The sequence below is a fragment of the Drosophila mojavensis genome, unplaced genomic scaffold (genome assembly GCF_018153725.1).
Source record: "Drosophila mojavensis isolate 15081-1352.22 unplaced genomic scaffold, ASM1815372v1 contig_108, whole genome shotgun sequence".
Taxonomy (NCBI): domain Eukaryota; kingdom Metazoa; phylum Arthropoda; class Insecta; order Diptera; family Drosophilidae; genus Drosophila; species Drosophila mojavensis.
The window spans coordinates 376,935-403,731 of record NW_025318636.1 but is presented as its reverse complement, the minus strand read 5'-3'; the positions used below and the strand labels follow the sequence as shown (position 1 = coordinate 403,731).

Here is a 26,797-nt window from a genome sequence, read left to right as displayed (position 1 = left end):
TTCTGGGTCTTCCATTTTGCAGGGAACGTCTCTTCTATTAAGCATTCGTTGAATAATTCGGCGAACGTACTAGGGTGCAAGGCGAGGGCTAGCTTTAGCGCACGATTTGGGATCCCGTCCGGCCCTGGAGCTATGTTGGTTCTAAGACCTCTGAGAGCTACTAAGATTTCTTCATCTGTAACTAAAACAATTTCAGTGCTCGTTGAACCCTGATTTTCAGACCCGGACTCCGGGGCATGAATGGAGCTTAATCTTTCTGGAAAGAGCGTTTACACAATCGATTTAAGCTCTAGACGATCCGTCGGCTGCACCTGTTTACCTGCGTATGGTCTTTTAACTACTGTCTTATATGCCCTGCCCCAAGGGTCATATTCGGCTGAGTCGCACAACTCTAGAAAGCATTCTTTTTTGCTTACCCGAATGGGCTTCAACTGTATTTGTGTGTGTGTGTGTATGTATGTATGCCTGTGTGTGTGTGTATGTATGCCTGTGTGTGTGTATGTATGCCTGTGTGTGTGTATGTATGCCTGTGTGTGCGTGCGTGCGTATGTGTGTGTGTGTGTGCGTGTTTCTTGTCTAAACTGAAAGATGCGAAAACTTGCTGAAATAGCTATTACTCCAAGGGTTCAGGGGATCTCGTAGTCGAGCAGTCTCGACTAGAGCTTTCTTACTTGTTTTTTTTTTTTGTAACTTTTGAAAAAATATTTTTTTTTTCCAAATTTACTTATTTTTATTAATATATACCTAACTCAGAAATGTGCATTTCAATTTTCATGTTAAAGGCAGTAGAAAATATGTTTTGATAAACTAAACTCAAAAAAGTTTAATTTTAAGGGGTGTACCTATTATTTTCATCATGAGTGTATGTATGCATGCGAGCACAAGCAATAGCCCACGAAAATTGAAATTTCTTCGCGTTAGACTGCCATTTCTTTCCTTCTGTTTGAAAAGTGTACTGAACTCTTCAAACCGTTTGCCAAGCTCGTACAAAATATTTGCGTTTTCGTTATTATTTTTGGGAAGGGTATGAATGCATTGGTGCGCATAGTGGAAATGGTTTTCGAGTCGAGCAAAATATGATAAGCTTGTACTGGTATGGTATACACGAATCTTCAAGCAAAATTTCAGCTCTATAGCTCTTATAATTTTTGAGATCTACGCGTTCATACGGACGGACGGAAAGACGGACAGGGCTATATCGACTCAGCTCGTCGTCCTGATCAAGAATATATATACTTTATGGTCTGCGATGATTCCTTCTACCTGTTACATACTTTTCACAAAACTATTATACACCGATTTTCTGATGAAAATTGCTTCAGGGTATAAAACCGCTAATCCCTAAAACTTGTATCACATTTTACAATGACTGGAGTTGGCAGCAAATTCCTTGATATTGTTTCTATCGCTTAAGGCATGTAATATAATTACATGTACGTATGTATGTATGTGCATAAAAACATGCGCTTATATGTATGTATGCTTTGTTTTAACTTTATTTACGAAAAAATATTTTTAAATAGCGAAATAAATACGTGACAAATTATAGTTATAATAAAATAATATATGCACATATGTATGTATATGTATGTACAAGTATGAAATGGTACAGTTGCACTTATTTAATAATAAGAATACAGTCGACCTACAAAATCTCTTTATATTTCGAATTAAGTCCATACATTTTTATGCACTCAGTAATTCGAACTAAAAAATCATTGCTAAGACGCGGTATGTAATTCTTACTCATATGGTTAAACACTCGACAATTCGAAGTAAGAACTTTGACTTTTAATTTTGGAACTCCCCTGAAACTAACTTCACTGTGCGTGGTTGCGTGTTACGCATATTAACATAGGCACATTTTGATGCTCGCTTCCGCACGAATCACTTCGTTAGTATACATATTAAAGTTTTTTATTAAATGAGTCCTAAAAAGTATACAAATTTGACGATTGCTGAAAAGAAGAAACTAATTGGAAAATTAGAAGGAGGTGAGAAGAAAAGCGAAGTTGCAAAAGACTATGTTCAAGTGGATATTTCAGGATCCCTAACCGATGATAAAATTTTATCTGCGAAAGATACGAATAAAAAGAGCAACGATGAAGATGAAGACGATACATCAGAACCTTTGGCAACGGTGTCAGTTACGGTAGCAAGAGCCTCATTGGATAACTTACAAAACTTTTGTCTACAAAACGAAACTGACGAAACAGCACTTTTTGTCTTTAAAAAAATTATTGAAAAGTCTGAGCAGAAGCAATGTGCTTCGAAGCAAATCCGTATAAATGAGTTTTTTATAAAGCTTAATTAATTTGAACATATGTATATTACGTTAAATAAAAACCCTTGATAATTCGAAGTTTTATTTACTTTCTCTTAAAATTTCGAACTATTCAATATTTCAAACATTCGATAATTCGAAATATTTTAAGAGTCCCTTGAATTTTGAAATAACGAGGGTTGACTGTACCACTAACCACAGAACACATAGACCGGCCAAGTGTGTTTAGTGATAATACATAACTATAATATACTGTGCATACCTGAGGGTTTGGCAAAAGCACCACTGGTATTCATGCTATATATACTGTGATATTGAAAATTATTTTCATCTCTTGTACAAGCCGTTGTCAAATTTCTTTTCGCATAGATTTCACCATCGACACAACACTTACGAACACACGGTACAGAATCACAAATTTTTAATTGTTGACAAGTACGAACTATAAATTGTTGAATATTTTTATCGAATTGAGAGTTTTCATTTTTAGTTAACACTTCAATACAAAATTCACTTCTCTGAAATGATTTCTTATGTTCTTTAAGTAAAATTCTTTCATTTTGTATCACAATAGCTTCCGCCGTTAGTACATATTCAACTAAAACTTTATTCTTGGGACACTTGAACGAATTGTCAACAAAAATCATTGGATTATCAAAAATGGCAGAGTATTTATTGTAGTCGGGGTATCGTAAATAGCACTTTTTTATATCTGCGCCAAAGGAGTATCCATGCGGACAGCATTTATTTATAATGCCAATACTTTGCAACATATCATCTTTTTTCGCTTGGCATGTTAAACTAACCAGACTTTTGCTGTCTAGAATAAGAATGCATGAGTTTGCAAATACGGTAAATGATATTTCTGTCAGTAGGGATACATTTGAGTATCCGATGTGCGCACATTGTGGAAAATTAGTCAGACCGAATGTGTCATTAATTTCGACTAAGCCATATCCTTGTGGAGTTTCTGTAGTACCAAGCAGGTCAATAGTGTATGCACTGTCGGTTTCATTTAGACTTTCAAGGGTGTCAGTACAATTATAAGTAGTTAGGTTATTCGGTCCATAGATTTTATATAATATTGATTGTGGATTACAGCATATTTTGACTGAATTGATATTTCTAAATACATAACAGAAAACTAAGTATAAAAAAGCCAGTTTCACACACATAATCAGTATTTTATTTATATTCGATATTATATTTTTTACTTTTAAGCCAATGCGTTGAGCATACACTATTTATAGGTGTCTACGCATAAGCGTTGTGTGTGTTTGTATCTATAAGAAATGTATCTTATCGCTGATTGCTACCGCACCACAGAAAAAGACGTTGGAGTAAATAGGCCTTTTGAGTCTAACTGAATGCATGTGCTCCTAACGACTGAAAAAGTGGATAGCAATATGTGTACATACATAAATAAATATCTATCCATCCATGCATATACGCACAAACATATATGTATGTACATACACAAATATACACATGCAGATGTTGAGTGTTTATAGTAATATTTATCTGTAAACACTCCACAAATATATATGTATGTATGTGTTTAGTGTGTGTAGCCATCAATATCGTCGAATTCATACCCCCTAGCACTTAGCATAGTAAATACATACATATGTATGTGTGTACATACATATATATATCTGCATATATGTAATAATGGATATATGTAATTCATAATTATAATGCACACATACATACATATGTATATATGTGGGTGTATAAACATATATGTATAAATATACATACATACATATATATATATATATATATATATATATATGTACATACATATATACATATATACATATGTATATACATATATATATATATATATATATATATATATATATATATATATATACTATGTATATAAGCCGGCATACGAGGGCAGGTTAAGAAAGTCCTTATTTTTATTTCTATCTCTCTAAAGCTAGGTACACACGATGCAAACAATTTGCAGCAGAGAGAGAACAACGGAAACATTGAGCATAGAGGGATCTTTTGTTCAAAATTTGACCATCTCGGTCGAGCGCATGAAGCGAAATGATTGTGCGTTCGTATTTTTTCGTAGCTCGAACCTAAAAGTAAGGAGCCGAGCGAGTCCAAAGCTGTCTGGGGTGTTAAAGCCTTAAAAAAAGCGTGCAAAAAGCTTTCCACTAGTTGTCTAGTCTATGTGTTCTCTGGTTAGTGATCTAACCCTGTCCGTCCGTCCGTATGCTGGAGAATCATCGATGGAGCCATCGAAAATATCGATGGAAGTATCGTTTGTCGATATTGGTATTTATGTTGCTATTTACATTTACAAAATAGCTATTGCATTTCAACATTGTTGCAAACAAAAGCAATCAATAAATTTTCTTTAAACTGGCATATCATCATTTAAATTTCTGATTTTAATGTATTATGTGATTTCTTACAAATATAGAGATGTTTCCCATTAGCCTTCAACAACTTTGAGTTAACATGATAACGCCGATGATTTTTTTTATACTCTGAACCCATTGAAAATGGGAAACCAGGGTATAATGGTTTTGTTAAAAGTATGTAACAGGCAGAAGGAGGCGTGGCAGACCCCACAAACTATATATATATATATTCTTGATCAGGGCGACGAGCTGAGTCGATTTGGCCCTGTCCGTCTGTCTGTCCGTCCGTCCGTATGTATGAACGCGTCGATCTCAGAAGATATAAGAGCTAGAGACTTGAATTTTTTTTCCTAGGTCCGTGTATATCACGCGCATATCAAGTTTTTCTTTATATATCGATAACTACTCCCGATATTTTATTATCGATTAAAAACCTTATCGAAAACTAGTTATTTAATTATATCTCCTACACCTTTAGAGCTAGAGCTTCCAAATTTTAAATGTAGACTTATATGTATTTTATATAATTTCGATTTTTATTGTAATTTACCCCCCACCCCTATATTCACCCCCTCACCTTCACCTTTGTAAAAGGCGTATTTCAAGTACTAGAGACGTGTGCTTTAGAATTTTTACCATATGATTACGCTCTGAAAGTTTCATTAAGATTGTATTTCTAGGAATTAAATTATTCAACAAATAAATTCTTAGAATATTGCCCACACTGCAGCGCAGCACAAGCGCAGTCGCTGCTTACTTCGCAGTTAGCAGAGCGCGTTCTAATACGTGCGTGTGTATGTATGTGTGTCGAAAAGAAGTGCAGAGTGATTAGAATATCAGATTAGAGGGTTCAGGGTATCTCCTAGTCGAGCAGTCTCTACTAGAGTCTTCTTATTTGTTTTTTTAACTTTGTTGTTTTTTTTTTGAGCGGTATTTCCCAAACCACTTCGTATTTGCTCGGCTCCTCATTTTTAGGTTCGGGCCAGGGCTGCCAACTTAGCCTTTTACTGGCCAAATCTGGCCTTTTTTAACTGCCTATTGCAGGAACATAGACTAGACATCTAGAAAAAAATTCAACGAGGAAAAATTGCGCAGAAGAGACCAGAGAGACCAAAGTTCGTATTTGCTCGGCTCGGTCTTTTGAGGCTCAAGCAGTGAAAATAAGGCACGACTAAATCAGTGCGCTGCGACCGCTGCCACAAAATGCACACGTTCCCAAAAGAAGTACGGTTATGCGCTCTTTTTCCCTTAGTCTCTCCCTCCCTCTCTTTATGTTCTCTCTCTATGGTCTCTCAAATAGCAGCAGCGCCCAGAAATTGAAAATTGTTCGCGACGATCCCAGCTCTTTCCTTTTGAATGAAGGGTATACCGAGATCATAAAAGCGTTTGTCATGCTCATGCAAACAAAATGTAAGCGTTTCGATGGTTATTCGTGAGAAGGGTATGAAAGCGTTGATGCCAATAAACAATATGATTTCGTGACGGGCAAGCACACACACACTTGCAGTCTCTGGAAACATGTTAAAACGAAATCACATTATTGTTATGACGCCATATAGCAAAGAAAAGCCAGTGTAGCGGCTGGAAATTCAAAAACAATGCAAAGACAAATCAGTTGCAGTGTACATACATACACACATACAAATGAGCGCGTGTATAAGGCTGGAATGCTTGATTCTATGCGTGCAGACTTACATATATACATATATACATATGTATGTATTTGCGTATATGTATTTGAGGGCTATTTAAGAAGAAACAAATTTAAACTTATAAAATTATTCGACTAAGAAAAAGAAACGTATTAAGTGCCATTCATTCAAGCTCGCCCCTTCCCAATAAAATATCTATTTTATAAAAAAAGAAATATGTATGAAAAAAAAAAAATAAATAAATAACATCAAAGAGGTTTTGAACCTCCCTTACTCTAACATAATTTGCGTCGCCCTTAGCACCCGCGCCACTGCTTTGCTTGACCAGCCAGTTGCTAAAATAGAATAGCATAATAGGAGAGCGTCATCAGACAAAACTACAGTAACGGCTAGAAAGTCCAGAAATCAATCGAAATTCTAAGAATGTGAGAAAAGGCGTGCTTCTGTCTGTACGCATAGAATAGACGATGAGTGTGTGCACATGTATAGGAAAATCGCGCTGATCTGCTGCGAGCTTGAAGCCGGTATCCAATATATAGATATAAATACATATATAATAAAAATCAAAAATTTATATAATGCAATGATGCAATGATGATAGCAATAGCTAACGATGATTTTCCAATTTGAATGGGATCATGCCCGGTTTTTTGTTTCGCACTAGACTTGAAAGTTGCACTATATACTCTGGTTGACAGCGTTTGGGCTGTAAGTATTCTGCAATCGATATCGCCCGACTGCAAAGTTTCTACGTTTAGGTGCCACGTTTAGGTTGCTAAGGGTAGCGCACAATGCTTGCGGGACGGCCGTAAAGCATTGCTTTGCAAGCACTTTACACTCCCTTAGCCTGGGACAGCTTGTCTTCGCTCGATTCTGCGAAGCTCCATCATAATTGTGGCCGCGAAGGTGATTATAAGTTTCCAAGCTGCCTCCAATTCCAGAATTACGTTGACCATGTTGTCCGCTCTGATGGAGCGGCCCAGTGCCTCTTCTAGACGACGCCTCTCCTCCAGGAACCGTCCACATACATACGTCTTCCACATGCTCTCGCCCGCACCAGGGGCACTCGTCAGTTTCCTCGTGACCAAAGCGCTTCAAATAGCTCCGAAAGCATCCGTGGCCCGAGAGGTAGAAGTTAACCTCGCCGTGTTTGCGGTTGGGTCATGGGTCATGGTTCAAGCTCCGGGATGAGCTTGTGCGTCCACCGCCCTTTAGCTGAGCTATTCCAGTTCCTTTGCCATCGTGCAATGCTGTTCGCCCTGATAGCGTTGTGTCGCACAGGCGTGTGCGAATTTCGCTCCACGGCTTCGGCGACCAGGTACTCCAGTGGCACCCTGCCGGCTATGACAAGCGCCGCATCATCGGAGACAGTCCTGAAAGCGCAGCTGACTCAGATTGCGCTCAGTCTGTAGATCGCGCAAATGCCCCGGCGTTGCCATCGCTCTTGACCATATTGGCGCAGCATAGAGGATGACAGACCTAATGACGCTCATTAGAAGAAGACGTCGTTACTGTTTAGGTCCCCGCGTGTTAAGCATAATTCTTGAGAGAGCTCTACAAGAAACAACTGCCTTTTTATGCACATATTCTAAGGGCTCGCGGAAAGTTAATCTTGTGTCTATCATGACGCCAAGATACTTAATCGCCCGCTTTGACGCGATGCTGACGCTGCCTATCCTTATATTGGCAGTATCCACTTTTTTGCGACTGCTTACTAGGACGACTTCCGTCTTGTGCGCCGCTAGCTCGAGCCCTGTCAACCAGCTTCGTATGCGATTGATACTTTCGCTGCACATATCCTCTGTATCTTTAAGCTCCTTGCCTATGGCGACGACAGCTACATCATCAGCAAAGCCAATGGTGTGCGCGCCTGCTGGTAGTTCCAAGCGCAGTACGCCGTCGTACATGATGTTCCATAGGAGAGGCCCCAGCACTGAGCCTTGGGGTACTCCAGCTGACACTGTATGAGTTTGGGGACCCTCACTCGTGTTGTATACCAGTGTTCTTCCTCTGAAGTAGCTCTTTAGTATCTCTTTTAGATATTTAGGGATATTATATTGTGACAGCGCATTCAGTATCATATCCCATCTAGCTGTGTTGATGGCGTTCTTAACGTCCAGGGTCGCGATGAAGCAGTATTGCTTCGTCCCGTCTCTTCTATTAAGCATTCGTTGAATAATTCGGCGAACGTACTAGGGTGCAAGGCGAGGGCTTTTTATGAAAATTCATTCTGATTGCTCGACTAGAAGATACCCTTAACCCTCTAAACTGATATTCCAATCATTCTGCACTTCTTTTATGCACACGTACGCATAAGCACGCGCTCTGCTGACTGCGCGATAAGTAGGCGACTGCGTTTGGGCTGCGCAGCAGTGTGGGTAATATTATGAGAATTTGTTAGTTGAATAATTTCTCTTATAGTAAGATTATCTTTATGAAGCTTTTAAAACGTGAGCATATGGTTAAAAAGATGTGTACATTCCAAGGCTCATGTCTCTAGTACTTGAAATACGTTTTTTTTAATTTTGGGCGAAGGGGGCGTGGTATCCAAAATCAGTAAATTGCAAAATCTTCGAATCCATTAACTTTATATACAACGCAAATATGAAGTCTCCAAAAGTCGATTTTTCGATTATACTCGATAAAGAACTTATCGGCCGGGTTATCGACGGAAGGACAGATAGACGGACAGGGCTATATCGACTCAGCTCGTCGTGCTGATCAAGAATATATATACTTTATGGGGTCTACGATGGTTCCTTCTGCCTGTTACATACTTTTCACAAAACCATTATACCCTGATTTCCCATTTTCAATGGGTTCAGGGTATAAAAAGACGGATTTTTTGGCATGAAGTCAATTTTCAAGCTAGATGCTTCAAATTTTACACATATCTTTGCTAAATTCTTATAGAATTTTAGATTTTTTATTTTGGGTCACGCCTACACCCCCTCTTCCAATACCTATAAAAAAATAAGTCGTTTTTATTTAAGATGACAACAACAACAAAAATTTCAAATAGCCTATCATTATCAAGCTCATTATGGTGGAAATATATCACATATCCAATCTTTATTTAGATTAAGAATGTTGACTTACTGCTAATTTGTTAGAGAATTGGTAAATCATTGCATATCAATGATTTGTTAAGTCAAACAAAGTTTTTTGTTCTACTTCTCTAGTAGCTTTTAATACCTTCATCAATTCATCTTTTTCGGGTTTGTGCACAGAAACTAACGCGGCATGTACTAAATAATGCGTTGAATAGTTTGTTTGTGATGCAAGGACAGATACTAATTTTCTTTTCAGTCTCCTTCCGATCAGTTTTATTTTGATCATTATAGATGGAGATGGATCTATTACCCCGATCGACAAAAATAATAACAACCGGCTGCAAAAGGCACCATGAGAGCCACTTCGTCATATACTTCATAATGTGCGTGATGAAATTATAATACTTTCTTTCAAATGATCAAACTGTGTCACCCTGGGATTAGTTTTATTAAATTTCTCTAATTTCGACTTGATTAGAGCAGAATATTGGGTATGTGGTTGTCGCAAACCTCCAGCAGCTGTAAATGGCGAACTCATATTCGGGTGCAACATGACAATTTATTCGTTAATGAGTTAAAAGGGACAACCACCCACACAACAATTGCAAAGTTTATATTACATTTACGGTTACATATCAATAACTAAAGCTTGGTTTTAAACTGCTGAATTTGGTTCCGCACCAAGCTTAAATAAAACAAGTAAGAAAGCTCTAGTCGAGACTACTCGACTACGAGATCCCCTGAACCCTTGGAGTAATAGCTATTTCAATAATTTTTCGCGTCTTACAGCTTACACAAGAAACACGCACACACACACCCGCGCACGCACGAACGCACACACAGGCATACATACACATACACACACAACAACAATAACATACATATACACACACAAGCATAAACAAGCATGGGCGGCAGTGAGCGCTTACTATGAGAACTTAATTGCTTAATAACTTTTTTGTGGACGTACGATCATCATGAAACTTTCAGATTATGATTATGACATGGATATTCATGTAATTGCCAAAGCACAAGTCTCTAGTATTTGAAATACGCTTTTTACAAAAGTGAGGGTGAGGGGGTGAATTTAGAGGTGGGGGGTAAATTTTAACAAAAACCGAAATTGTATAAATTGCATATAGGCATACATTAAAAATTTGGAGACTCTAGCAATAAAGGTGTAGAAGATATAATTTTATAACTGGTTTTCGATAAGGTTTTTTATCGATAAAAAAAGATCGGGATGAGTTATCGATTTTTAATGATAAACTTGATAAGCGCGCTGTAATTACGAACATTTAAAAAAAAATTTGAAGTCTCTAGCTCTTATATCTTCTGAAATCGACGCGTTCATACATACGGACAGACGGACAGACGGACGGACGGACAGACGGACAGACGGACAGACGACGGACAGGGCCAAATCAACTCAGCTCGTCGCCCTGATCAAGAATATATATACTTTGTGGGGTCTGCCACGCCTCCTTCTGCCTGTTACATACATTTCAACAAAACCATTATACCCTGATTTCCCATTGAAAATGGGAATGTCCGAAATTACAGCGCGCATATCAAGTTTATCATTAAAAATCGATTACTCATCCCAATCTTTTTTTATCGATAAAAAACCTTATCGAAAACCAGTTAAAAAATTATATCTTCTACGCCTTTATTGCTAGAGTCTCCAAATTTTTAATATATGCTTATATGCAATTTATACAATTTCGGTTTTTGTTAAAATTTACCCCCCACCCTTAAATTCATCCCCCTCACCATCACTTTTGTAAAAAGCGTATTTCAAATACTAGAGACTGGTGCTTTAGCAATTACATGCATATCCATGTTATAATCATAATCTAAAAGTTTCATGAAGATCGTACGTCTACAAAAAAAGTTTTAAGCAATTAAGTTCTCATAGTAAGCGCTCACTGCCGCCCATGCGTGTTTATGCTTGTGTGTGTATATGTATGTAAATGTTTGTGTATGTGTGTGTGTGTGTGTGTGTATGTATGCCTGTGTGTGCGTGTGTGTGTGTGTGTGTGTGTGTGTGTGTGTGTTTCTTGTGTAAGCTGAAAGACGCGAAAAATTATTGAAATAGCTATTACTCCAAGGGTTCAGGGGATCTAGTAGTCGAGTAGTCTCGACTAGAGCTTTCTTACTTGTTGTTTCAAATTTTTGTTAAATGTCCGTAATTACAGCGCGCATATCAAGTTTATCATTAAAAATCGATAAGTCATCCCGATCTTTTTTATCGATAAAAAACCTAATCGAAAACCAGTTATAAAATTATATCTCCTACACCTTTATTGCTAAAGTCTCCAAATTTTTTATGTATGCTAATATGCAATTTATGCAAATTCGGTTTTTGTTAAAATGTACCCCCCCACCCCTTGTCCACCTCCTCACCCTCACTTTTGTAAAAAGCGTATTTCAAATACTAGAGACTTGTGCTTTGAATCATTTCTTTCGGAATTCGACTCCACTCCGCTTCTACGCACTCCCATAAGCTGTCTATGTTCGTTGGGCCTGCATCATACTGTCCCAGCCGTCTTTTCACTATTGACCACTGATTTTAAATAGGATTGAAGTCGGGATAGGATTTATATATAGACTCTATACGTATGGAGCGAAAATAATCTTTACAGTATGTTTTGCAACCCCAAACCATAATGCTGCCGCAGCCATGTTTGACAATTTCCTTTACATGATGTCGTTAAATGCATTCCTCTGGTCTGCGCCAGTAATATTGCTTTTCATATGATTGGAAACGGTTAAATTTTAATTTATCTGACAAAACAACTCGTTTCCAATCATCAATGCTCCAGTTTTTGTGATCCTTTGCAAATTTCAAACTCGCCTTCACATTCTTTTCGGACAATGCAGGTTTGTTTTTTAGCGAATGAAACATATCCGAAGCCACGAATTTCTCTTCTAGCAGTCCATTTGCTAACATTTTTATTTATTGCTAGAGAAGCACCCTTTGGTGCTAGCAGCTTGTTTTTCTTCATTTTCGACATCATTAGACGAGCATCAGAGCCCGAGAACAGTTTTTTGCAACCTTTGACTTGAGTTTTCGGAGTCAAATTTCGGCTGATACCACGCTTTTCGGCAATAGTACGCGAAGAAAAGCCCTTCCCGGCCAGGCACACACCACTATTTTCAATGTCGACAGAAATTTTCCTCGCTTTTTAAATAATTTTTCATCAATTATTTTAAAATTTTGCGAAAAGAAAATGCGCTTCTAATCGCTTAACAAATAAGAATATAAAAATAACTAAGATAACGGTAAATCTACATGCTCAATGTACGACTAAGAAGAGTACCCAAGGAACTAAGTTATGGGGAAATCTGCATGATTTCGGCTGAGAAGAGAAGTAGAAGAGACAAATACCCAGTGGCGATGACCTGAATGAGGTCGGACGAAATAATGCAGTACATACGAGAAAAAAGTAATGCATTACATATGAGATTTTTTTTCAGCGCATTTGTAATGGCCAAAATAAAAACGACTACTCGTACGAAAGAATCGAGCTTTTGTCAACTTCAGTTTTGCATGCCCCTTCCCCTCTAATCAACAAACGATTTTCGTCTTTCGTTGCGTCTGTCGAATTTCGTTTTGGATTTTACCGATTTGTGTGAGGCACGCGTTCTTCTTTCGATTGGCTTTAATACATTGCAATTCTGGCTATTTATTTCCCAGCACGGTCAAACGTTTATGACCACATGCAATATACGCACATAAATATGTAAATACATATGCATGTAATTACATATATGCGATGCGATGCTCCATCTGGTATGTATAAATCATCTTACATGTATTTTTAATGACAAAAAAATTAATAATGTTTAATTTACAGATGCTATCAAAACCAAAGGTGGACTCTATAAGACCTATATAGCTACAATAAGAAGCTGCTTTGGAGTCCAGAAAGGTCGACTGGCAAAGCAGAAATTCGACAAAAAGGATAAACTAGATAATAAGACATAGCTTAAGATGTATATGTAGATAGATAGATGTAATAAAATAGTAATAAGACATAGTTTAAGACAATAGATTTATTTATAGATATTAAGAAATAATTATTAAAAATTTAAACAAAAAATATTACATTACTCAAGCCTTTCTATCTTTCAATTAGTAATCAATTATTTCTCCAATTACATTACATTAAGAAGTAAGACATTTTAATGGGTTGCGGGTATATTGTGTTGTAATGTATGCACATTACTAACCCATAAGCGATTTTGAAATTGTATACTCCGTTTTCTTCAGACTGCGGAATTTCTGCATTACAATATTTAAACAAGTAAGAAAGCTATAGTCGAGACTGCTCGACTACGAGATCCCCTGAACCCTTCGAGCAATCAAACATTTTTCGCGTCTTTTTGCTTACACAAGACACACACACACACACACTTTTTTGCAGCTTAACTTAAATCATTGTGTTGCTGCCCAAGCTCTTCTAGAGCAGACCATTAGGGAAAAATGTATAGATGTAGCTTTTCTCAGTGAGCCTCACCACTGTAGAACCAGCTGCCCTAGGACATGGTCAACAGACGTTAATGGCAAAGCTGCGTTGTGGGTATGCGGCAACTCAACGAACGTACTTTCGAATGTTAAGTCATTCAATGGGTTCGTACGTGGCCGATATGGTAGCTTATGGCTTTACAGTTGCTATCTGGCCCCCAGCATGCAGCTCAGTGAATTCACGACGGTGCTCGACGAGCTTGCCGAGGATGCTAGGGGTCGGAAGGCCATTATGGCTGGAGATTTTAACTCCTGGGCGCTAGAATGGGGTAGCCCCACAACAAATGCCAGAGGTCGTATCCTACTGGAGATCTTCGCGACACTAGATGTTGCACTGCTCAACACTGGCCATGAGTACACCTTCAGTCGGGCGGGATACGGGTCTGTTATCGACATTACTTTTGTCACTTCATCCCTCTTTCGGGGAGCAACATGGAGCCATTGCGATAGCTATACAGGCAGCGATCATACGGCACTTCTGTTCACAATAGGTGAGCCACCTGCCAGGGCGTCAACATTGTGGAGGGAGTCGTATCGGCTAGATACTTTTGATCCCGCGGTCTTTTCAGAGGCCATACAGTCTCTGGGTACAATTGGTAATGCTGAGGCCAGAGCATGCCAAATGGTATCCCAAATACAGAGTGCCTGCAATAGCAGCATGTTACGCCGCAAGCAGTTCACGCGACAACATGAGCCTACGTATTGGTGGAATACGCAAATAGGTGACATTCGTCGCAAATGCATCCAGGCGAGAAGAAGCTACCAACGGGCTCGCGGTAGGTCAACGTTTTTTGAGAAACAGTTAGCTTACCAGGCAGCTAGAAGACAGCTGAAGAAGGCCATTCGGGCACGCAAAAGAGAATGTTTTTTACAGTTGTGCGACTCAGCCGAATATGACCCTTGGGGCAGGGCATATAAGATAGTAGTTAAAAGACTATACGCAGGTAGACAGGTGCAGCCTACGGATCGTCTGGAGCTTAAATCGATTGTGGAAACACTCATTCCAGAAAGTTTAAGCTCCATTCACGCCCCTGAGTCCGAGTCTGCTGATCAGGGCTCAACGAGCACTGAAATTGTTTTAGTTACAGAGGAAGAAATCATAGTAACTCTCCGAGGTCTTAGAACCAACACAGCTCCAGGGCCGGACGGGATCCCAAATCGTGCGCTAAAGCTAGCCCTCGCCTTGCACCCAAGTACGTTCGCCGAATCATTTAACGAATGCCTGATCCAAGAGACGTTCCCGGCAAAATGGAAAGCCCAGAATCTGGTATTGCTACCCAAGGCTGGCAAACCACCAGATGAGCCATCTTCGTACAGACCGATCTGTCTCTTAGACACCATGGGAAAGGTGTTTGAGAAACTGATCTGCTCTAGGCTGGAGACTGCGATTGCAAGCGCCGGAGGCCTGTCACCAAACCAATTTGGATTCCGGAAGGCCCGGTCAACAACGGACGCGCTTAACAAAGTTGTTGGTCTGGCCACTTCCGCTATTCAAGGCACCAGATGGAGGCACAGGACGAAGGAATACTGCATCATCGCGACCCTGGATGTAAGGAATGCCTTCAATACAGCTAGTTGGGATATGATACTGAATGCGCTGTCACAATATAATATCCCTTAATATCTAAGAGAGATAATAAAGAGCTACTTCAGAGGAAGAACACTGGTATACAACACGAGTGAGGGTCCCCAAACTCATACAGTGTCAGCTGGAGTACCCCAAGGCTCAGTGCTGGGGCCTCTCCTATGGAACATCATGTACGACGGCGTACTGCGCTTGGAACTACCAGCAGGCGCGCACACCATTGGCTTTGCTGATGATGTAGCTGTCGTAGCCATAGGAAAGGAGCTCAAAGATACAGAGGATATGTGCAGCGAAAGCATCAATCACATACGAAGCTGGTTGACAGGAGCTGGGCTCGAGCTAGCGGCACACAAGACCGAAGTTGTACTAGTCAGCAGTCGCAAAAGAGTGGAAACTGCCATATTAAGATCGGCAGCGTCACCATTGCGTCAAAGAGGGCGATAAGATATCTTGGTGTCATGATAGACACAAGATTAACTTTCCGCGAGCACTTAGAATATGTGCATAAAAAGGCAGCTGATTCTTGTAGAGCTCTCTCGAGAATCAGGCTTAACACGCGGGGACCTAAACAGCAACGACGTCTCCTCCTAATGAGCGTCATTAGGTCTGTCATCCTCTATGCTGCGCCAATATGGGCAAGAGCGATGGCAACGCCGAGCTACAGCCGAGGCATTTGCGCGATCTACAGGCTGAGCGCAATCAGAGTCAGCTGCGCTTTCAGGACTATCTCCGATGACGCGGCGCTCGTCATAGCCGGTATGGTGCCACTGGAGTATTTGGTAGCCGTGGAGCGGAATTCGCACGGGCCTACGCGACTCAACGCTGTCAGGGCGAACAGCATCGCACGATGGCAAAGAAAGTGGAATAGCTCAGCTAAAGGGCGGTGGACGCACAAGCTCATCCCGGAGCTTGAACCATGGGTTAACCGCAAACAATGCAATGCTTTACGGCCGTCCCGCAAGCACCGCGCGCTATCCTAACCACCACGCAACTTGCAATTTGTTATATAATTTTGTCAATAAATGAATATAAAAAAAACGCTTATACACACAGGCATATACACACACATCATACGCACACACACACACACACGCACACACACAAAGATGCGCACGCACGCATAAACATCCATTGGCTGCAGTGGTGGCTTACTAAGGGAACTTAATTGTTCAATAACTTTTCTTGTGGATGTAGTTTTTTCATGAAACTTTCAGATTGTGATTATATCATGGATATGTATGTATTTACCATAGCACAAGTCTCTAGTATTTGACATACGCCTTTTACAAATGATAGGGTGAGGGGGTGAATAAGAGGTGGGGGGTGAATTTTGACAAAAATCGAAATTGTATAAAATGCATATAAGTATACATAACAAATTTAAAGACTCTAGCTTTAAAGATGTAGGAGATATAAATTTATTACTGGTTTTCGATAATGTTTTTAATCGATAACGGGTCGATTTATCGATATTTAAAGCAAAACTCGATATGCGCGTGCTATACACGGACCTAAGAAAAAAATTTTCAAGTCTCTAGCTCTTATATCTTCTGAGATCGACGCGTTCAAACATACGGACAGACGGACAGGGCCAAATCAACTCAGCTCGTCGCCCTGATCAAGAATATATATACTTTATGGGGTCTGCCACGGCTCCTTCTGCCTGTTACATACATTTAACAAAACCATTATATCCTGATTTCCCATTGAAAATGGGTTAATAGAAAAGAAAATCCACACAATAATGAAAATAGAAGAATTTAAGTGCCGTTAGTGTTATGTATGTGAAACAACACGTTATGTCGAACAAGCTTGTTCATACCATGACTAACATATCGGCTTAATACAAGTTGTTGTGGCAGGCCAAGCATTAACACACTAGACGCGATCATACACACGAATGGGTTACTGAAGTGTGTTTTTTCGAACGGTTGTATGGCAGCGAACAGAGAATCGAGCCGAAGCATGTTGGACGCAATAATCCGAATGGATTGTTGAATAGGTCACTGAAACTAGATTCGGTTCGATGGGCAACGTCTGGCGAACTACTAAACAAGTGGACAAGAGGCCAAACAAACTTGTTTGTCAGTCGAGCTGTAATTGTATAGTTAGGAAAAGCAATTTAGCCGGCAACAGCTGGGCCAACATGTGTAAGGCGGCTCGCCGATCGCCATACACATACTTGTGTATATCTCCGATTTATAAAATGTTAAAATTTTCCCGATCCGCCCACTAGGGGCGTGGCAAATCGGAAAATGCATTTTCCGATATACCAGAAATCATGTTAGTTAAAGAGCTAGAAAGCTGAAATTTTGTATGTAGGTCCGCGTTGACCACCCAAGATCACGAGCTATGGCGGATATATCTACGCCCATTGGGGGCGTGGCAAATCGGATAAAACTGTATCTCCTAAAGTTGTAAACCTAGAATGCTGAAATTTTGCACGTCAGCTAATGGTATGATTCTATAAAGTCTGAAGATAAATTACAAGTCTACACCCATTGGGGGCGTGGCAAATCGGACCTGAAGATATAGTGATTTTTTAAATTCTCCTATATTTTGGACACTATTGATGGCAGAGACCTCAAATTTTGTATATATACTCGGACTGATCACCCAAGACCAAAAAGTTTTGTCGGATATATGTCCGCCCACAGGGGGCGTGGCAAACCGCAAAAGTTTATATCTCCTAAAGTATAATAGCTAGAAGCTTCAAATTTGGATAGTTGAGTTACTGGTAGCCTCCTCTATCGATTCCCCAAAAATATTCCTTACGCCTCTTTAGGGGCGTGGCATATCGAAAAATACCCTGTAATTTTCACTTTTTTTGAGGGTAAGCATTCAAACTTTGCAGTTAGGGTACCGTTATCTCTTTCTAAAAACTGACCAAAAATGAGGTGTCTACGCCCAGTTGGGGCGTGGCAAATCGGAAAAACCTGTATATTCTACAGTATTAGAGCGAAACTTAACTACTAAATTGTTGATGGGATGTGAATGAGTATTCCGCAGTCGGTAACGCTCGACTGCAACGTTCTTACTTGTTTAGATATTAATTTTAGTGGCAGTGAGCAGAAGATCTCCAATGCTTATTTATAGTTTATAGTTGGTAGCCATAAGAATAAGATTATTTATAGTTCATAGTTGGTAGCCATAAGAATAAGATTATTTGTAGCTTGTAGTTGATAGCCGTAAGAAAATTTCAAACGATTATTTAAAAGGGCCGCCAAAGCGCAAATGAATTATCGTCGATCGGCGGCACAACGCTGTGTGGAGAGTTCGCAAGCGGAGAGTTGCGCTGCCCACGCCGAGCGCTTTGAGCGTGGATCAAAAAGGAGGAGAGAGATAGTTAGTAAGTGAAAACCGCGAAGAGCGGACAAAATTGAAACATAAGTTAAAAATTTAAGAATTAATGTGGTCGCCGCGAAGAGCGGGCATAATTGAAATCTGACATAAGTTGAAAATTTAAGAATTAATGTGGATATGAAAACTGTGAACTGAAGTGTAATAGCAATAAAAGTGAAGATCGAAAGGTTGCGAAAAGTGGTGCACGTGAGTCGTAGCTTGTGCTATTTTCCCCCTCCCCTAACCCCAGCCGCATTAACTGGTAACACCATAGGAATGTGATTATATATGTATATGAGAAATTATTAAAAGCATATATTATCCGGCCCAGTTATTCGCCATTTGCCAGTCCCATCATACTAGTTAAAATGAACAACGGTTCAGACCGACTCTGCGTAGATTTTTCGAGAGCTGAAGTCTAACACAGTGGATGATAAGTATCCGTTGCCGTTGATAAACGATCAAATAGCTAGGCTCTGCGGTGCAAAGTATTTTTCTTGTCTAGATATGGCGAGCGAGTTCTATCAGATTCCTATCCACCCAAATTCGATAGATCGCACAGCTTTCATCACTCCAGACGGGCAATATGAGTTCTTAGCTATGCCCTTCGGGCTAAAAAATGCCCCGTCAGTGTTTCAACAAGCAGTGATGAAAGTTCTGGGTGAACTGGCATATTCATATGTAATCGTTTACATGGATAATATATGATAGTTGCTGAAACGATAGACGCATTTAACCGATTGGAAAATTTGTTGAAACTATTGTCGAGCTGTTAAGTGCTCGTTTTTAAAATCTAGCATTGAATATTTGGGCTTTGAAGTCAGAGAGGGCGAAATTCGACCAAATCCCCACAAGACACGTTCACTGCTTGACTTTCCCTCTCCACAATGTGTGACTCAAGTTAGACAAATTATTGGACTGGCGTCATATTTTCGACAATTTATCCCAAAGTTTTCACAAATAATGAAACCACTGTATGGCCTCACATGTATAGAAAAAGTATTTGAATGGAAATTGGAGCATGAAGAAATTCGTCAAAAAATTATTAAAGCATTGTTCTTACCATATTTATTCCAGATTATCCGATCGAACTGCATACTGATGCCAGTATGGATGGATACGTAGCTGCATAGAATTGATGAGCCTCGCGTAGTTGAATATTATAGTAGACGAACTTCTTCTGCTGAGTCTCGATATCATTCGTACGAATTGTAGACTCTAGCCCTTTATAACTCAATGAAGCACTTTCGCCACTACTTACAGGGAAAATATTTTGTAGTTTATACAGACTGCAATTCGTTAAAAGCTTCACGTTTAAAGACTGATCTGACGCCAAGAGTCCATCGTTGGTGGGCCCTTATGCAATCTTTCAACTTTAACATACAATATAGGCCTGGAAGTAGAATGGCGCATGTAGACTTCCTTTCTAGAAATCTTTTACCCAATTAAATGAGTACTGAAGTACCTATCAAGCGAGTACAGCTAGCTGAGATTTCGAATAACTGGCTTTTGGCGGAGCAACAGAGAGATCCGGAGACTTCTTTGATAGGTGAGAAACTCAAAAATGATGAGCTTGAGGAAAGCATAGCAAAAACTTATGAGCTTCGATCAAAAATTCTTTATCGGAAAATTCAAAGGAATGGAAAAACACAATGCCTTCCAGTTATTCCCCGACCGTTTAGATGGTCTGTTGTGAATCATGTCCACGAGGCAATTGTACACCTTGGTTGGGAAAAGACTTTAGACAAAATGTATGAGTTTTACTGGTTTGATAACATGTGTAAATATGTGCGCAAATTTGTCGACAACTGTATTACATGCAAATTGACAAAACCATCGTCGGGTAAACCACAAGTAGAGCTCCATCCCATACTAAAGATATTCCATAGCACACGGTTCACAATGACATCACTGGTAAATTAAGCGGAAAAAGTGATCAAAAGGAATATATAATAGTGTAAATTGATGCCTTCATTAAATTCGTTTACTTATATCACTGACCAGAGAACACATAGACTAGACATGTAGTACAAAGTTTTTCAACACTGAAAAATCTGTCTCCTAGGGCCTATCAATTTCGTATTTGTTCGGCTCTTCACTTTTTAGGTTCGGACTACGAAAATATGCGAAAGTACAATCATTACGCTTCATGCGCTCGACCGAGATGGTCAAATGTTGAATAAAAGATGCCTCTATGCTCAATTTTTGTTCTTGCTCTCTCGCTCTCTCTCTGCTCTCTGCTCTCTCAAATATGTATATGTATGTATGCATGTGAGCACAAGCAGCAGCTCACGAAAATTGAAATTTCTTCGCGTTAGACTGCCGTTCTTCTTGGCGACGATGGGTTCGTCGTCATTTCCTCCATTGCCAGACTGTTGAGAGTTTACAATGATAATGTCAGATTTTAAGATTATTGTTATTATTTGTGCTGTGCATAATGAGTACGTATATACATACATATATGTATATATTTACTTACGTGCATACACATCCAATTACATATGTATGTACATATGTGCGAATCTCTAGTCATGCTTCCTGTGAAAAATTTAAGTACGTATGTATATTATGTATATACATACATATGTATTGTAAGGTTTAAATTCTAATACCTTCTTCTTGATTTGATTTTCTCTTTCCCGTCTGCTCACTTCGAGAGCTCAATACTAACTACCGCTCACTCCGAGAGCTCGAAACTAACTACCGCTCACTCCGAGAGCTCAAACTGACTATCGCTCACTCCGAGAGCTCAAAACTCACTCAATCTTGCACGCAGCTTTCAATCCCTTTCTACTGCTGTGCAGATTTCACCACGCGACCAGCAATGCAATTCAGCACTCCTACGAGCTTTCGAGCCGCACGGTTGTATTGCTGATCGCGCGCCCGCCTCTAATTTGAATATCTGCTTATGTTCTAAGACTAACTGCTATAACACTTACGGCTACTTATTAACTACTTAGCGCTATTTTACAAACGAATGCTTATTCTACTTATAGCCTAACTTACTCTTTACCAAAATCTGACTTCATAATTCAACAGATTATTTATGAACCAAAAATATAGATCGACGACTTCAATTGCGTCAATTCAAAATATACCAAAACCTAGTTCCACCGTTTTCGCTTATTTACTACAAACTATTTATGATTCCAAATTCAACCTCCTCTCTACTAACAATGGGCATAACGTAAGGTGGGCAAATAGGCTACCTTACACCCCCCAGACCCCACAAAGTATATATATTCTTGATCAGCGTGACGAGCTGAGTCGATATAGCCCTGTCCGTCTGTCCGTCCGTCCGTCCGTCCGTATGAATGCGTCGATCTCAGAAGTTATAAGAGCTAGAGAGCTGAAATTTGGCATGCATACTCGTGTGTACCATACGCAGTACGAGTTTGATTTATTTTTTCGATAAATCATCCGATAACTTTTTTATCGAGAATAATCGAAAAATTGATTTTGTTTATTAAGCCTAATTTGAACACTTTTAGACCTGGAGTCTTCAAATTTGCATTGTATATAAAGTTAATTGATATAAAGATTTTGTGATTTACAGATTTTGGATACCACGCCCCCTTCTCCCCCAATTTGTAAATACTAGAGACTTGTGCTTTGGAATGTACACATATATTCACCATATGATTACTCTCTAAGAGTTTCATTAACATCGTATGTCTACAAAAGAAATTATTCAACAAATAAATTCTCATAATATTGCCCACTGCAGCGCAGCCCAAGCGCAGTCGCTGCTTACTGCGCAGTTAGCAGAGCGCAGGCTTGTGCGTGCGTGTGGATGCATGTGTATGTATGTGTGCATAAAAGAAGTGCAGAATGATTAGAATATCAGCTTGGAGGGTTCAGGGTATCTCCTAGTCGAGCAGTCTCGACTAGAGCCTTCTTACTTGTTATTTATTTATTTATTTATTTTCTTAAAGCTATTGACAAAAACGAGAGTCAATTAAATTTAAAAAAAAACCTAAAAAAAAGTACAGAATATAATTTCAATAGTACACCGACCCGATGGGAGTATTTTATTTGTCAGTCTGGCCAGCTATGCCCACGTCTCACTGCCAAATATGGTCAGTGATACTATTGAAGCTATAAAAAGAAAGTGTTAGTAAGAAAACTTAAAAAAAAATATTAAATGTAGATTTATTAACTATATCTAACATATTAATTAAAATAATTCTTAAACAAACAGCAAAAAAAAAAAAAAAAAAAACAAAATAAAAATTAAGAAAAAAAGAAAAAAATAAAATAAAAAGAATTTAGCATAGAAAAAGAAAAAGGACGGTATTAAAAGAAGTTGCAAGAAAAGTTAATACAAAGAATAAGAAATAATAAAAAGAAAAGAGTAAGGGAAGAGCAAAAATAGAGTATAGGATAGAATTGAGAAATCACTACACAACATTGGCAACGAAAATGTATACCAATGATTTACAAAAGAGTAAAATTATGCCTGGGCATTGTGAGTGATTTCCCTAAGATAAGCTAGAAGTAAACTTTTTATTTTAGAAAGAGACAGCTCTAAGGAAAAAACGTGATAATATTTATTAAAATCAACACAAAGAACATGAAACGCACTGTGCAAAGAATAATCCCTAGTACACGGGTAAATGAAGCGGACGATAACGTCTAGTTGCTCGGGACGGAACCGATAAATTTAGACGACCCAACAAAGAGGACGAATCAATATCACCACTAATCAATTTATGCAGAAAAACAATTCCTAAAATTGTTCTGCGATTGGTTAGCGATGGAAGATCAACAAGCTGGATCCTACTATGATAAGACAGTAATCGTAAATTACTGTCCCATCTAAGGTCTCTTAAGGCAAAGAGAAGAAACTGTTTTTGAACCAATTCGATACGATCCTGATACAGTTAATGCTGCGGAGACCATACAACAGAGCAATACTCTAAGATAGGACGCACAAGCGAAGTGAATAAGCGCTTGGTAGTAAAAGGATCTTTAAAGTCTTTAGACCAACGTTTAATAAAGCCAAGCACACTTTTGGCTTCATCAATGATGGTAGAAATATGAAGATTAAAGTTAAGTTTACAGTCAAAAAACACACCAAGATTTTTGACTGTAAAGATGCGTCGTAAGGAAATATTGCTAATTTTATAATCAACAATTAGAGGAACGGTACGACTGAAGGTCAATGTCATACACTTTGAGCAGTTTAAGTCCAGCTGGTTTGCCACACACCAAAGTTGAAATGCATTTAGGTCATCTTGAAGGTGATGATGTCCATTTGCACTGGAGTATGGAAGGCAAAGTTTTACATCATCAGCATACATAAATATAGTAGAATACGAGATACAACTAGGAAGGTCATTTATAAAAAGGGAAAAATGCAATGGACCCAAATGGCTACCCTGAGGTACACCAGACGAAACAAAGATAAGTTTAGACATAGCTGTTCTCAGCAAAGACTCTTTGGGTTCTACCCATTAAATAGGATGAAATCCAAGATACAAATCTAGGTGAAATCCTAAGCCTTCAAGCTTAAGAATTAGTATGTGATGATGTACTGAGTCAAATGCTTTACTGAAGTCAGTATAAATAACATCAGTTTGCATTTTTTTAGAGAAACTGTCATTAACAAGCGAAGTAAACTCAAGTAAATTAGAGGACGTTGATCGATTTTGAACAAAACCATGTTGAGATGGTTGAATAATCGATTTGCAAAAATGCTGCAAGGCAGATAATTTCGTAATGCCTCTATAACTGGAAATATCAGATCTTCCACCTTTTTTATATAAGGGAATAATGAAAGATTCTTTCCAGATTGAAGGGAACACAGAAGTATCCAAGGACAAGTTAAACAATTTTAGTAATTGTGACTGAAGAGAAACACTGCACTCTTTAATCACACAACTAGGAATATTATCGGCACCGGGAGAGAAAGATGATTTCAATGTCCTAATGGCTGCAGCGAGAGAGGCTGCAGAAACTTTAGGAGTATTTATAGACCCATATTCAGGAAGTGAATATGGATATGAGTTGCTGTAAAGATCAGCAAAAGAATATGTGGATTGGAAAAAATCAGCAAATAGATCAGAGGAATCCTGGTCATTGCAAGTTTTTTCACCTCCAAGGACAAATGAGGACGGCAAACCAGAAGATTTACACTTCAAGTTTACAAAAGAGTAAAATTGTTTCGGATCTCGAGAAAACTGCAAACTACGTTTGCAACGTATGAGGTAATTCTCATAACAGCTAGAATTTAAAAGATTGAAATTTGACTTGGCAATGGAATATTTGGACCAGTCAACACTAGAACCAGACTTTTTATAATTTTTAAAACATTCAGTTTTAATGTTTCTCAAGCTCGAAAGAGTCTTGGTAAACCATGTTGGCTTATTCGAAACTGACGAAGAACGCAGAGAGAGACACAAACATCCAGAATAGAGTTTAAGGTAGAATAAAAAACGATGCTGCCAAATTAATATCAACCGACTCATATAAAATAGACCTGTGTGTTGATTTAATTAATTCGTTAAGCAAAACAAAATTGCATTTACGATAACAGCGACTAAATTTGGAAGGCATTGGAGTATTAGTGGGAGGATTATCAACAGTTAATAAAACCTCTAAAGTGGGGTGATGTATATCCTCTGGTAAGCAGAAAGGAGATGACCTCGCGACATTAATGAGCGAATCATGATTAACAAACACAAGATCAAGAGTGCGATTTAGATGGTTTAAAATAGAGTTCATCTGAAACATAGACAGGTTAAACAATTCATCAAAAAGATAGTGATCAATTGTCGGAATAAAGTAATTTGAATTACAAATTGATGACCAAGAAGTGTTCGGAATATTAAAGTCACCCAACACAAGAAGCAAGTCTCTATTATTTACATGCTCATAAACTTCTTTAATACAATTAATATGTTGAGCATAAACTTGTACATCAGAAGAGGGAGGGATATAAGAACATGTGATAAACACCCGTAGGGGGGATCATCTTCCACTGCCTGTTGACAACTGCCTAGGGGTTGCAGGGACAGTGCATCAGCCACTACGTTTAAACTCCCTCGACGATACCGTATGTCGAATTGATATTGCTGCAACTCTAGCGCCCATCGAGCAATCCTGCCCGTGGGACTTTCTATGGAGTTGAGCCATTTCAATGCCAGGTGATCCGTGACCACGTCGAATCTGTAACCCTCCAGGGATCGCCCAAACGATCGCGAGGCACTCCTTTTCCGTGGCCGAGTAATTCAGTTCGGCCTTCGATAGCTTTCTGCTGGCGTAGGCTATCACCCGTCCTTGACCCTCGACCTCTTGCGTCAGCACTGCACCGAGGCCGTAGTCGGCGTCGGTCTGCAACACAAATTTGGCCGAGAAGTCGGGACAAGCCAGAATAGGCGCGGTCGTCAAACTCTCCTTGATCTTTTGTAACGCCTCCTCCTGCTCCTCGCTGCAGATCCACTTCTGACCTTTCTTGAGAAGCCTCGTCATCGGTTGTACCAGTGACGCGAAGTTCGGTACGAAGCGTCTGTACCAGGATGCCATTCCAAGACATTGCCGCAGCTCCTTGAGATTCGAAGGTGATGGGAGGATCCGGATCTCACTTCCCTTCTCGTTGGGCGGCGTGCCCTGGCTCGACGCATCCTAAACGCCAACTGTCGACACCGCGATCGCCGACCTTGGGTCCTCCTTTGGCGTCGAGGCCTCGCGCAACACCTCTGGCCCGACTCCTTTGCATCTCCTTTAGCGAACTGGTCTTGCCCTCTAAAACCGTTGCTGCCTTTCTCCACTCCTCGTCTACTCGACGGCGACGCTCCTTCTGCCACGTCGTCCACCATCCTCATCTCCAGCTCTGCGTTGCCGCAACACACCGTGGTACCGATGGCGCATAGAAAATCCATGCCGAGGATGACATGGTCTGGCATGGTCGGCATTATTAGCAGGTTCGCTTCCGCCGTCTTCCCAGCCAGACTCACATCCGTCCTCA

At 39.5% G+C, this 26,797-nt stretch overlaps 1 protein-coding gene and 1 long non-coding RNA gene across 4 annotated transcripts in view; one reads left to right on the top strand and one right to left on the bottom strand.

Moving 5' to 3' along the window:
• The window catches only part of LOC6578189, a 71,705-nt gene extending 68,022 nt beyond the window's left edge, over positions 1-3,683 (bottom strand). For 2 of the 3 annotated variants that reach the window (XM_044010077.1, XM_002004070.4), the window contains exon 1: positions 2,547-3,682. In XM_044010077.1, coding sequence (XP_043866012.1) covers positions 2,547-3,459 — 913 coding nt within the window. In that variant the 5' untranslated portion in view covers positions 3,460-3,682. Of the gene's footprint in view, positions 1-2,546 lie in introns of all 3 variants that reach the window. The other variant, XM_044010113.1, reaches the window with a different exon arrangement.
• An 8,081-nt stretch (positions 3,684-11,764) lies between these two features.
• Positions 11,765-13,386, top strand: LOC122757598. The gene is made up of 2 exons (XR_006357695.1): positions 11,765-13,166; positions 13,231-13,386. It is a non-coding gene; the product is annotated as an uncharacterized LOC122757598 (long non-coding RNA).
• The last annotated feature ends 13,411 nt before the right edge of the window (positions 13,387-26,797 follow it).